Below are 12,599 nucleotides of genomic sequence, written 5' to 3'. Positions count from 1 at the left end.
AGGGCTGGTGACATTAGCAGGCCACAGAGCATGAACATGCATTCCTGTCTAAAACCACCACAGCTAAAGGTAAACTGGTGTCAGTTTGGTGGTGAACAGGATTTTCTAGAGAACCCTGGTACTGGCTAGTCTGGAGTCAGTTGTTTTAAATGTAGTTAGAAACAAAGGAAAGTGAATAACTCACAAGAATAGTCCAAGCCTTAAGACCAGTGTTTTAAGCTGTAATACTACGAGTCCTTTGATTAAGGTTTTTCCAATATCTTTGGTGCTGAGCAGTGATTGTTGTAAGATATTACCCTGTTTTTTTCCCAGAAACCACTGGTGTGTTCCTATATGTTTTCATAAACAATGAACAATGGTTGATCCGTTGTTGTTTCTGTTGTTCAGACGGGGTGGCTGAAGGTGGTTACACTTAGAACATATCTTATCCCAAACTGCTAGAGAATGCATCACTAATATGATTATGTTCTCTAGAAAATTCCTCTTTAAGAATAGAATTGGAGTGAACATTATTACAGTTCTTTGTATAAAGTACACATGTTCTTGTATGCAAAATGCTATAAATGCAATAGCTAAAACAGTAAAATATAAAGCTACAGGTCAAATAACCCAAACATTATATTGAAACCAAAATATAAATAATAATCCATAATTTTAAGAATATCTTTGTGCAGTGCAGACACTCACTGGAAAAAGTTTCCTACATGATGCAACTTTTTCTTCATGTAACTGGCCCCTCTCTGGGTATTGAGGCTGCTGTACTGGGTGGTTTGGCTGTAGACCACAGGACTTTGAAACTGAATGATTTGGCTTTATAGAATGAGCTTTGTTGTCTTCTCACTACTGCAGTTGCAACTTAAAATGACTTATCTTTATTTGTGATTGCTGGAATCTCCAGGGTCCTGTGAGTTCATGTGTGTTACAGTATGTCACCTTGTAGTGACTTCATGTTTACTCCTCATCTTTCTGGTTAAAGATTGGTAAAACATTCCCTCCTTTCTTCAGACTAAGAAGGGATAGAATTGAAGAGGCTTTTGTGGTGATTTATACTGATGATGGCTGGAAAAACCATCACTGAGCTACAGCAAATGCCATGATGACAGTTGCCTATAACTAGAAAATATGGACTTACATGTGTCAGCAGTCAACACCAGTGATTTCTCTATACCCCCTTAGAACTGGTTGTGGAGTTCCTGATCCCATCACACTTATTTTCTCAACTTTTCCATACTCTTCAGCACTGTGTTGAAACCCAGATTGACATAGTAAACTGCTGTCTCAGTAAGAATCTAATCCATTCAGCCCTGAAGAGCCGTTTGGCAAACTTGGACATGGCACTCTACAATTAGCCCTGCAGTCTGTGTATGAAGCCTTGTTTAAAAACAGGCTGATATGGGAATTAGATTTATGATACAAGTTTTAAAAAATTCAACTGTCCCACCATACCTCAGTTTGACATTTGGTACTGTCTATTAGAACACGACTGGCAGCACAATTATATTAGGTCTCTTTTTTTAGAGACAAGCTGTACATTCTCTCACAAGAATTGAATTTAGTTAATCAATTTTATGCTTTGCAAGGTTTTTTACAGTACTTCCTTTTCTAAAGATTAAAAATGTTTCAAGGATGAGAAATGTCAGTGAAATAACACATCTTCTCCTTTTCGTTCTGTATCCTTCTCTCCAGGGTACAGGATGGGAGATACTTACTCGGACTCCGGTCACAGTGAGATCTCCTCTCGCTCCAGCCTTGTCAGTAACTCATCTTTCGACATGGCCCAGGAAGAGCGGAGACTGCGTCACTCTGGAGGAATCGGGGAAGCGCACATCGGTGGAGCAAGACTGGAGCGAAGAGCCACCACTGACCCTGACCAGTACAGCCTCGGGTAAGGCCACTCAGAGCTCCATTACTAAATAAGTGGTTTCTCATGAGGTGATTTCATGTTTTGTCATCTTTCATCTTTAAACCTAAAGTATGTTTTCTTGATTTGTTTTATCTTGTATAGGTCTTACTCATCGATGCAGGACTGTCGGGGTATTTACGTTGGCTGCCCTACAGTGCTTTCCTCGCCCAGTTCAGAGGAGCTGACTCAGGATCAGGGTGATCGTGTTTCCCTTGATGCTGCAGACAGCGGCCGTGGCTCCTGGACTTCCTGCTCCTCTGGTTCCCATGACAACATCCAGACCATGCAGCAGGGCCGCAGCTGGGAGACTCTTGCATTTGGTGTAGGTGGAGGTGGCATCGGAGGGCTCCCTCCAGGTGGACCAGAGGCCTTATTAGGAGGTCCCGCTGCACTGTGGGCAGCACAGGCCAGGGGAAGCTGGGCATCTGCCAGCTCCTCCTCATCCTCAGCTGCTTACTGGGGAGAGGACTCTGAAGGTGACACTGGCACCATCAAGAGGAGAGGTGGGAAGGATGTCAGTGCTGACCCAGAAACAAGTAGCATCACATCCACCGGGTCAGAGGAGGCCAAGCAGCACAGCCGGCCATCTCCATCACCCATCACCACTGGGGGTAAAGGCTTCATTTGTGAGTGACTGTATTTCACAGTCCTGTTGCTTTAATTGTTGTTTGGTCCCATTTTAATATATAACTTAAACACTGTAATTATACTCCATTTTGTATCCCAAGAAAAAGCCAGACTGAAGACCAGCAGCACAAAATTAAAAGTGTAATAAAGTTTTGGTTGTATTTTCTTTTAAAATGCAGAAATTCCTGCATCCTGCACATTGTTGGGTCATTAATTTGTTAATGATGTGTTTGGTAATGACGTGTTTTTTTTATGCACTAGAGCAGTAAAAATGATACATCTGGGGTTTTCTGGGGTTTATAATGCTGACCATGTAATTACAACATTCAAGATCCATTACAAGCTGGGAGCCTTGTTGGGACTTCCCGCTCTCTCAGTCTTCATTTTCTTCTGTCCTCTGTGTTGCCTCTCTGCAAAAATGCATCTTCATTGGAGAATATTCTCAAAGTACTTTCAAATGCTGTCGTCATCATCTTCTCTTTTCTGTCCCCTCAGCACGGAAAGAAGGCAGATATCGTGAGCCACCCCCTACTCCCCCCGGATACACAGCCCTGTCCATCTCTGACCTCTCTGAAGGACAGCACCCGGTCCCATCTGTTCCCACATCTACAGTGACCCACTCAGGCCGACGGCCACCAGACTACACCACAGCTCTGCAGCGTTCACGCATGGTCACCCAGTCGCCTGACTCCCACCAGGCCCACCAGGTGGCCAAACAGCGGGTGGGCGGCCTCCACCGCACTCGCTCACCAGCCGAAGAGCAAGGGCCCGAGGAGGAAGAGGAGGGTGAGTCCTTGTCTTCCAAAGTAATCGCTCTGAAGAAGCCAAAGCCACTGGCACAGCATACACCTGAGACTCCCAGACAATGAGACTGTGTGTACGGGGGTTAACAGGCAGGGCCCCTCTCCCCAAGGCAGGTAAAAACTAATTTATCAGGTTGCCCCGCTCCACTACCACAAACCTGCATGTGAACAGGAACACACACTGACTGACTTGCACAACCTCTCACAGCACCAGTAGGATCAGCCCCACTCCAAATTCCAATTGCCTGCCAGTTGAAATTCAGTCATTCAATATTTATGATTTGGGAATTGTTAATTTGGAGTGGGTCCCTCACCTTTAACCCTCAATGTGTCATCATGCATGAGTCATGCTGGTTAGATCAGAAAGTCACTACTTCTCTGCCACACATTCTGCTCTTCTCACTCGCCATCTCACACACTGTGCCAAACAGCATCCACTAGCAGGCACTGTGCTGTCAGGACCCTCTCACCCATGCAATCAGCCTGAAAACATGCACCTCCATCCTCTGACACCAGCACACACCTGGATCACCTGCAGTGACTTTGGATGAATTCTGCATTGTTGTAGTTGTCTGGTATTGAACAGAAAAGCCGAAAAGTTAAAGTGAGATTCTCCCAAATTCTAAGCAAGGGTTAGATTTAGCTTCAAAATAAATCTTGAATATAGAATAGAATATTTTCCCACCCTCTTATGACTTGAATAAATACAATTGTGAATGTAACCAAGCAAGTAGACTTATCTGCCATTCCTTGACAGATGTTATTTAAAATGACATACTCAATAAGATATTTATTAACCAAGCATACAACCATCCACAGTAATAAATATTACTGTAACAATAACAGTTTTCCAAAGTATTTTTATAATGTTTTTCTGCCTAATAGTTCCTACAGAATCACTTAACATGTTAAATCAGCTGATCTTGAAAAACATACTGCCGATAATATACTGTACAGGTCTGTTTCCAGTGGACATGGGCGCTGTGTTGAACATGTGACAGAGCTGTGGTGCATCACGAGGCAACACAGCCACATCCAGGTGGAACAGTCCACTTCATCATGTGTCAGTAACCTGTTTAAAAAAAGACTGACACTGACAAAATCTTTGTCTTTGTCAAGTTTAAATTGAGTAGTCTGCTATGCTTTGAGAAGAGGTTTGGCACTGAATTACAGCACATAGTGATTCATGTGTCTGTGACCCTGGCAGAAGGTGCATTTTCATTCTGCTGCAGATCGCCTCGTTGGTTTTCAGCTTTCTCCGAAGAAAACATTTCACTATGTTTTGATATTGAATGAAGTAGTTTATGCCTGGCGTGTCCACATCCACCATGACCTCTGACTGGTTGTCCTGTCTTTTCACAGAGGATGAACAGGTGTCAGCGGTGTGAGGGACCACAGTCGACGCCATTTTGCAGTAACTTGAAGTCCCCCTGGTTTGGGGTGGGTAGGATTATACAGACTGACAGACATAACAGACCAATAGACTCATCATCAGTTACATATGTGCCTGCCTCCTCCACTTGGCTCTCCCTCCTGATTGGTGGATTCCTCTGCTCGTCTCCCTCCCCTGCCTTAAAGCATCATGGGGGGTTTAATGACCCTGCATGCAAAAAATACTGTGAAGAAGAAGAAGAGTTGGAGAGAAGGTCAAAGATGATGACAAAATGCCTGGCACTTTGGAAAAAGACTACAAAAACGTAACTGGCGCCAGAGGTTCTACCTGGCTACATACACACAAAACCACATAGATGTTGCTGTTCTTTAAGACCGGACCCCATCCAGTGACAAAACCCCAAACCCACCTGGTAACACAACAGCATCAAGATGTGTTCAGCTTCATCTGCACTTTCTCGTTTTCTACTTTCTAAAGAAAAAAAACAGAACAAAGTAAAAACAACAAAACAAACTGTTTGGAGACAGAGAGAAACAATGGTTGACTTGACTCTTCATTTTCAACTTCCCACTAGATTTCCTTTCTTTTTTGTTTTATTTTCTTTGACAGATTGCACTCTGGGGGCTGAAAAGAGAAACCAAGTCAGCCCATCATTTCTCTGCCTGGACTGAAACAACCCATCTGTTGTTGAGTGTTTGAACTTTGAATCCAGTATTATCTCATATTTCACATGTGAAAGCTTATCTAGTGTTGGTTCAGATCAAAGCTAGGACAAGAGTTCAGTCGGGAGAACCAACATGCACACACACGTACGGAGTACATGGTATGTACCCTAACATACACAAAAACAAAGTTTATTTCTAAAAAATAGCACTTTCAGCACAATCTTAGATGTTACCAGACATTTGGCCTGGATAGCAGGGTATAAGTGAACCATATCTTATTGTCATCCCACCTTGGAGCTTGTCTGGTTCCATCAGTCTTTTCATGACCCCATGGCTTGCTGTTACAGTAAGAGCATACTGTTTTGTTGTGGGCGGTAGGTGAAATCAAAAAGCACAGAGGTGATTGATCACCAACTGAAAACTGAGTTGGTCAGTACAGTGCATCAGAGCTTCATGAGAAAGCTGATCTACATCAGAATGTGCAGCAGCAGAGAAGCCTTTGTGGATTCACCCAAATTAAAAGCTGATGTCGGGTTTGGCGACCGACAGGAAAATGTAAATGGTGAACGGTAGGCGAGCACTGACATTTGGTGTGACACATCACCGACCAACCAGGGTGGCAAACATCAGCAGAACTAAGAAGCTGCCAACATGTAAATTGTGAGTGTACCTCTAACTATCTAATGTTACATATAATCTTGTACAGAGTCTTATAATACCCATATTTCCCTTCAAAATAAAAGTACCCACTAGTTCTCATTTGGCTTTTTTCCAACCTGAACATATGCCACATTTCGTGAATGTCCAAAGCGCCTTACGATGCCATGATTGCATACATTTCTGTAAATGGTCCTTCCCATCATGACTCACCTTGTTTCAAGCAATCAGTCTTGAATCAAGCAATAGTGGAGTGAAATGCCTTATTGACAATGCTTCCCATTACTTTGTTTAATATACAGTATTAAGACTCAGTACAAGATCAAGTAGAGCATTCTCTTTCTGTTTTATTGTAATGTGGCGTCACAATGCAAGGTAATAATTTGACTATGGCCATTACATATTTGTTACAGTGCTGTAGATATTGTTTGTCTACACACAGAGCGACCCTGCACCTCCTCCTCTGCTGTTGTGCTACTGGAGTCATCCTCAGAAAGTCTTCTCACCTCTAACAGACATCAGCTGTGATGCCGTATGTATATCGCTAATGTGTGCATCCAGTTTTTCACCATATCTGGCCATCAGTGGAAGTGACTGAAGATTTAGACTTTTTTATTTTTGATTTTTATTTTTTTGACTCCGGTGAGGAAGTTGACATACAGTTTAAAGAAACATGTTTTGAAGACTGCCAATCAGAAGGATTAGAAATCCAGTTGTCAAAAGTAACCTTTAGTTTTCTTCTGTCACTGAGTCACACTGATCACATTGATCAGTCTTGGAAACTACAGACTGAGGAAAAAGATGAATGAGTGCAGTGTTTTCCACTGTGTTCTGTGACTACACATTAATAATTTCCTGGGTTTCCTTTGTTATTGTATTTTCTTTTGTAATGGCTGCAGATAGATTGTTGATTTGTTTGTAATACAGTGGTGACATGCATCATTCACTTTCATTCAACTCTGAAGATAATGTGCATATTAACGGGCTGAGTCCTATGTCGAAAAACAAAAAGTTGCACAAAAATGTACAAGCGTAACGGTAAGTGTAGTAGGTAGAACTGCTACTCTGTTTGGTGTGTGATGTCAGTGAGAAATGTACATTTAGCTGGTGATGACCTTCTTTTCTTCATTCTTTCTTGTACTACTTTGACCTGTATGTCTTTTAAAAAGACAATTGGTGGAGTATGTATCAGTTGTTTTTGTATTTTTAATACAATAATTGTAAATATTGGTTATATTTTTGTTCAAATGTACTATGTTTATGCCTCAACATCCAGTTTATATGAAGCTGGGAATCAATAAATACTGCATAAAGAATCAACACCTAGGTTTAAATGCACTTATTCATTTCTTCTGCATTTTTAATGTCCTTCTTTCCCAATTCATTTTTCCCCAGATAACTGTTTAGTGTTTGCACAAGTCATGGAAGCAACTTGAAAAGTGTAACTCTCATACTTTTCTATCTGACCACAGTGTGTCAGAATTAATAAAAAAGAGATATTGAAGTCTCCCCTTGCTTTTATTTACTTGTTTTCTAATGTCTTGTTGCCCAGAGCTGAGGATAGTGCAAGTCCCAAGTCTAATTTTTTATCATTGTTTCTCAGTTGTTTTTTAAATTAGGCTTTTCATTTTATAATAAATTACTATGTTCCCCAACTCACTGTGCACCACATCCCCATAATAAGAAAAATGAAGTAATATCAAACTTATTACCTCTGGCCAGTGTTTTGGGAATACACGCTGCTGTCGTCATTTCTGTTGCAAGTTAAATTTTTAATTTGTGTCTTATCTTGTACCGATTACTGGAAATTACTATTGTTTTAATAACTTGAGAAAGATTAAGATACTATGAATAAAACGGGAAAATTTAAAAAAAAAAAAAAAAAAGTAATTCAAATGAAGAAAGAATTGCTTAAGGAAACATAATAATAGTAGAAAGTCTGAAAAAGTTTGTTTGCACTGGAATATTATTGTACCTTTACATCCTAAATCCATATACCTCACAGACAATGAAAACTTATTCAGAAATAACCTGCAGAATGGGTGTTTAAATATTTCTTGAAAGTCTGTCCTTTCAGACCACAAGAGGGCACTGTTTGCTCTAAAGATGTTATCATTTTCTACCAAGCTCATTAAAATAGATTATACTCTACCAGTCAAATGTTTGGACACACTTTACCACTGAATTGAATGAGAAAGTGTTTCCAAACTTTTGTCTGGTACTATAAGCTCATTGTGAAATAACTTCATTGGTGCTTTAATGTTTTTATTTGTTGGTGCTTTATTACCTTAATGCCTGTGCTTCAGTGTTTATGTTCAGATGAGATACCCTGTGCTTGTACACTTTGACATTCTGACTGTATCTTTTGCTGCAATGGTAGACACCAAGTCACTACTCAGCATCCCCAGCCCTCATGAATAATGTAGGCTAGATGGTCCTGGTTCCCTCTATCATAGAGCTCAGGGCCCCAATTTGTCAACCTCTCCAAAAGCTGATACACACTCCCTACCACGAGAAGTGAGAGGCTGGCCTCACACACACTCATACATGTTTTTAGCCTAGTGAAAAAACATTTTTTTAAAAATGTAAAAAGTTTCACATGCTGCTTCTGTTTCTATCCTCACTTTTACAGTGAGAAACACATATGGGAAACACATATGGGTTCAGGAAATCAGAGTATTTTTGGATTGAAGCTACAGAAAATATGGGCCAGTATTTAGCATTATGGAAAAACATCTAGCTCTTGGGGCTGTACAATTTTGTAAAATTTGTTTGGCAGCTTTACCAAAATTCTTATTTTCATAGCTTCATATGTCAATGCATGAGTCGACTGTCTTACAGAAAATTAACAGGATCATTGCTTAAGTGTTTTCTGCCTCTTCCCAGAAAAGGAAAGGGCACCACAGCACTTTTCAGACATGGGATCTATCAGCTCTCTCTCATTCAGGCACAGTTCACTTTTACATTAATGTTCCTCATGGCTTCATTAAACATTTCCAGTTCTGACTTTATCTGTGGACAGTTTCAGTCTGAACTTTTAAGATAAAAATTAAATCAAACTATATCCAAGGTTGTCAATTGTATTTAACAGGACTGCACTTCCTTATTTTTAGCTCCTTTAGCTCAACCAGAGACTTAGGACTCGATTAAAATTGTCCTCATGCCATTGATTTGTCATTAATCACATCAAGAAAATGACAATCACCTTAAAAAATGACATTACTTTATATCACTTTTTTTCGCCTAATTTCCCCTTAAAACAAATGCTCCTAAAACAATATAGCCTTATTGCTGACAAAGCAGGCTTTCATTGTGATAAAGTATCTGAATTGAAAAGTACTCTCACTGCAGTCGCCTGCATTAGAAAGATAACTGTGACTGACAAGAGGATAAATGTGTAACCAAAACAACAAAAACACCCCAAGCAAAACTGTTGCATGAAATTACAGAGGAAAACACTGCTGTAATCTGTGTCCGACAGTAAAACCTCCCCCTGACTACAGTTAGAGGCGATGTATTTAGTGCTCACTTGGCTCTAGAAACATGTTGCTACCTCAGAGGCACCAGGGGGCACTCTTCACTGTGAAATACCACAGCATGGCCCTGTCCACTCTTTCCCTGGGCAATGGGCCTTATCAATGGGTAGCAGACAGCCAGTGGTCCTGTGTAGATAGCTGGCTGGTTATGTGTGTAAAGCCCAGGTCCAGAGTTTTCAACCATGTTCAATCGAAGCAGCCGTGGGTCATATTATGGGACTGTCTGGATTCCTTTCATGGTAAATTGGATGAAGGCAGCAGCACTAGGACTGAGGGGAGTGGAGATGTCACAGCATTCACTGGCTTGTGTCTGGACTCCACAGAGCTATACACACCAGAGCAGACAATTCAGTTAAAAATTGTCTGAGTCAAAGAATTGAGAAAAGGAAAAATTAATAATAGCTGCATTCCTGAGCAATTTGCTGTGGTGGGATCCGGTGAAGGTTGGTGTCTGAGCAGAGATGAAGAGAGTTTAGTGCACATTCCACTCTCCTTTGTTTCGATTGTGAAAAATGTTTATATTCAGTATGATTCATAACGGGACTCATGCAGTTTCCATCAGTCCCAAACACTAACACAGAGAGCCTATATCACAACAGCATGGAGTTCTTTCAATAAATGTAGACACTTGAATTTTGTGTTTTATGACTGTCTCATATATAACTGGAAATTATCCTTATTGTACCAGAGTAAATGTGATGTCAGTATGAATAACTTCCGTAAAACCTTTTCCTCTATTAGATAAAAGTCAATTTCTTCATACAACAGAGCTTCATTCCTCTATACTCCCATTGTTTCAAACTAGACTCCCATCCTCCAGTAACGTTTCAAGAGGCAATCACATTTTGACATCTTATGACCCCATAAAACCAAATCAATACTACAAATCGGCATAATACATACAATATTTTCAGTATTTTAGCAGCTTCAAACTATGTGACTCTTTTATCTATGTGAACTATCTGATCTATTATCTTGTATTAACTCTTTGGTTATTTGTGAGAGAGGAACTGTTCTCCCCTGTTCTCCTCTATTCTCAGTGCTCTACTGCTCTGGCTCTTGAGTCTCCATTGTGGTAAATTAGCAGATAGTGAGGTCTGCCTCTGACAGAGCACCTGCAAATGTACAGAGATAAGAAGAGGGAGCCACCCTTTAAAATAAGTGACAAAGTCAACCGTGCATATCATAGCAGCTACACTCCTCTCAAGACTGTCTTTCTGTATCTGTAACAGGATACATTCTCTGTCTATCCATCTATCCATCCATCCATCCCATTGCTCCCAGTGTATCATACACACTACTCCCATGAATAAATCCATGTCTCCCTGCTCCCCGTTGCCTCATGCAGTAATGACTCTCTTTTCATGCTTGCTGCTCACAACAGAAATCAGTGTGGGAAAACAACCTCTCAGCATCCGCTGTGTAGCAGAAAGGAAAGATCAGAGCTAAGCATTAAATGTAATCATATACATCATATACAAATACAGTGGTTTTAGTACAAGAAGTTAGAGAATTAGTTTTTTGCTGTTGCTTTGGTACATTTCTACAAACAGAATTGCATGTCTCAAAACTACATATTCAACTACCACTTTTTCCAGTCACATGCACTTTATAAGCACCATGTCTCCTTGTCTTGAACTAATTGCAATTGCTTCTGGACAAGCATGCAAAGGATAACACACAAGTGTCTGTTTCTTTAAATTCCAGTTGCTTTTGTCATGCAGAGCAAAATGACTTACGCTGGTTCTCCATTGAATCATTACATGACCTTCTGATGGTGCTGATCATTGATGTTAAAACTGGATTTTGAATGATAGGTGAAACATTTAGAATTAGTGACACACTTCTACAGGTTCTCTACATTGTGGTGTAGAATTTAAAATAATAGTTTTTAAACGTTTTTAGTGAAGAAACCTGTTCACTTCCTTGTTGAGTTCTACATGCGAATGATAACACTGATATTTGAATCTACAGCAGCAGCTAGCTTGGCCTACTGTAGTGCAAAGGCTAGAAATAGAGGAAACAGCTTGTCTGATACTTTCTAAAGGTAACAAACTGCACCAACCAGTACAAATGACCACTTTATAACTAGTTTGTTGAATATATGCAAATAAAATGTAATCAAACACTAATAATAGAGTTTAAAGGTGCTGGTAGGAGGACAATTATCCTCACTACTGTATATTCAGTCAGATATTTATGTGCTGTATAATCATTAAACATATTCTATATTATAACAAAAACGTAATAATAATAAATAAATAATAAATTCTGGAACTTATAGAAATTTTATAATGGAGAAATGTAGGAAGCGTTAAACTCAATAAATGATTCATTTGCCTGTTTTTTCTTACATGCTGTGATCTTCTTCTTTTCACATACCCTGAAGGATCCCATTTGATCACTATCCAAGCTGTAAATATAGCTGAGAGCCATGCTTAGAGATGCTTTGAATTCAAATGGTTCTTTTAAGGGAACAACCACCCATGGACTCACTTACAAACCTGACTCACAATAAGCTAGTTGGCATGCAGAAGGAAGAGGCTGGCTCTCCATTTCAATGGTCTGCATCGGCTGAGTGTGTTAGCATGTGATTAGAAGGTCTCAACCTGCTGAAGGGTGATATTTCTAAATGCAAAAAATGTTTTAAGGAGTCTATCATGGAGTAATAAGTCACGATTTACTACTGGCCACTGTCTACTGAGTTCTATATATTTTCTATATGTTTTATCATTGTTTATAATATATGGATATTTGAGTAGTACCCAGGGATCATTGCTGAAAATGTAAAACTGTTGAAATCATAATGTTCAATTTCTCCATGAGGATCATTAAATTTCCGTTAATCTTCTCTCTGAATGTTACTGCAGTGTAAGCAAAGGAAGTGGCCAGTTCTTTTGTTGAAGTCTTATGAAGGTGTTCCACAGTTTTTATGTGATGAAAGAGCCATTCAAAGGTTCACCTTGGTGAGATGTCAAACTGGGAACAAATAATGGCTCTCATTTTCTATGTCTC

The 12,599-nt window shown here is 40.0% G+C and overlaps 1 protein-coding gene across 11 annotated transcripts in view; it reads left to right on the top strand.

Moving 5' to 3' along the window:
• The window catches only part of rapgef2b (Rap guanine nucleotide exchange factor 2b), a 94,567-nt gene extending 87,199 nt beyond the window's left edge, over positions 1–7,368 (top strand). For 8 of the 11 annotated variants that reach the window (XM_026329850.1, XM_026329848.1, XM_026329846.1 and 5 more), the window contains 4 exons: positions 1,687–1,885; positions 2,006–2,529; positions 3,026–3,447; positions 4,696–7,368. In XM_026329850.1, coding sequence (XP_026185635.1) covers positions 1,687–1,885; positions 2,006–2,529; positions 3,026–3,399 — 1,097 coding nt within the window. In that variant the 3' untranslated portion in view covers positions 3,400–3,447; positions 4,696–7,368. The remainder of the gene's footprint in view (positions 1–1,686; positions 1,886–2,005; positions 2,530–3,025; positions 3,448–4,695) is intronic. The other 3 variants (XM_026329849.1, XM_026329845.1, XM_026329842.1) reach the window with 3 other exon arrangements.
• The last annotated feature ends 5,231 nt before the right edge of the window (positions 7,369–12,599 follow it).

The sequence above is a fragment of the Mastacembelus armatus genome, chromosome 10 (genome assembly GCF_900324485.2).
Source record: "Mastacembelus armatus chromosome 10, fMasArm1.2, whole genome shotgun sequence".
In the NCBI taxonomy this organism is placed as follows: domain Eukaryota; kingdom Metazoa; phylum Chordata; class Actinopteri; order Synbranchiformes; family Mastacembelidae; genus Mastacembelus; species Mastacembelus armatus.
Note: the sequence above shows the minus strand (reverse complement) of the source record. Positions and strands in the feature narration are given on the sequence as shown.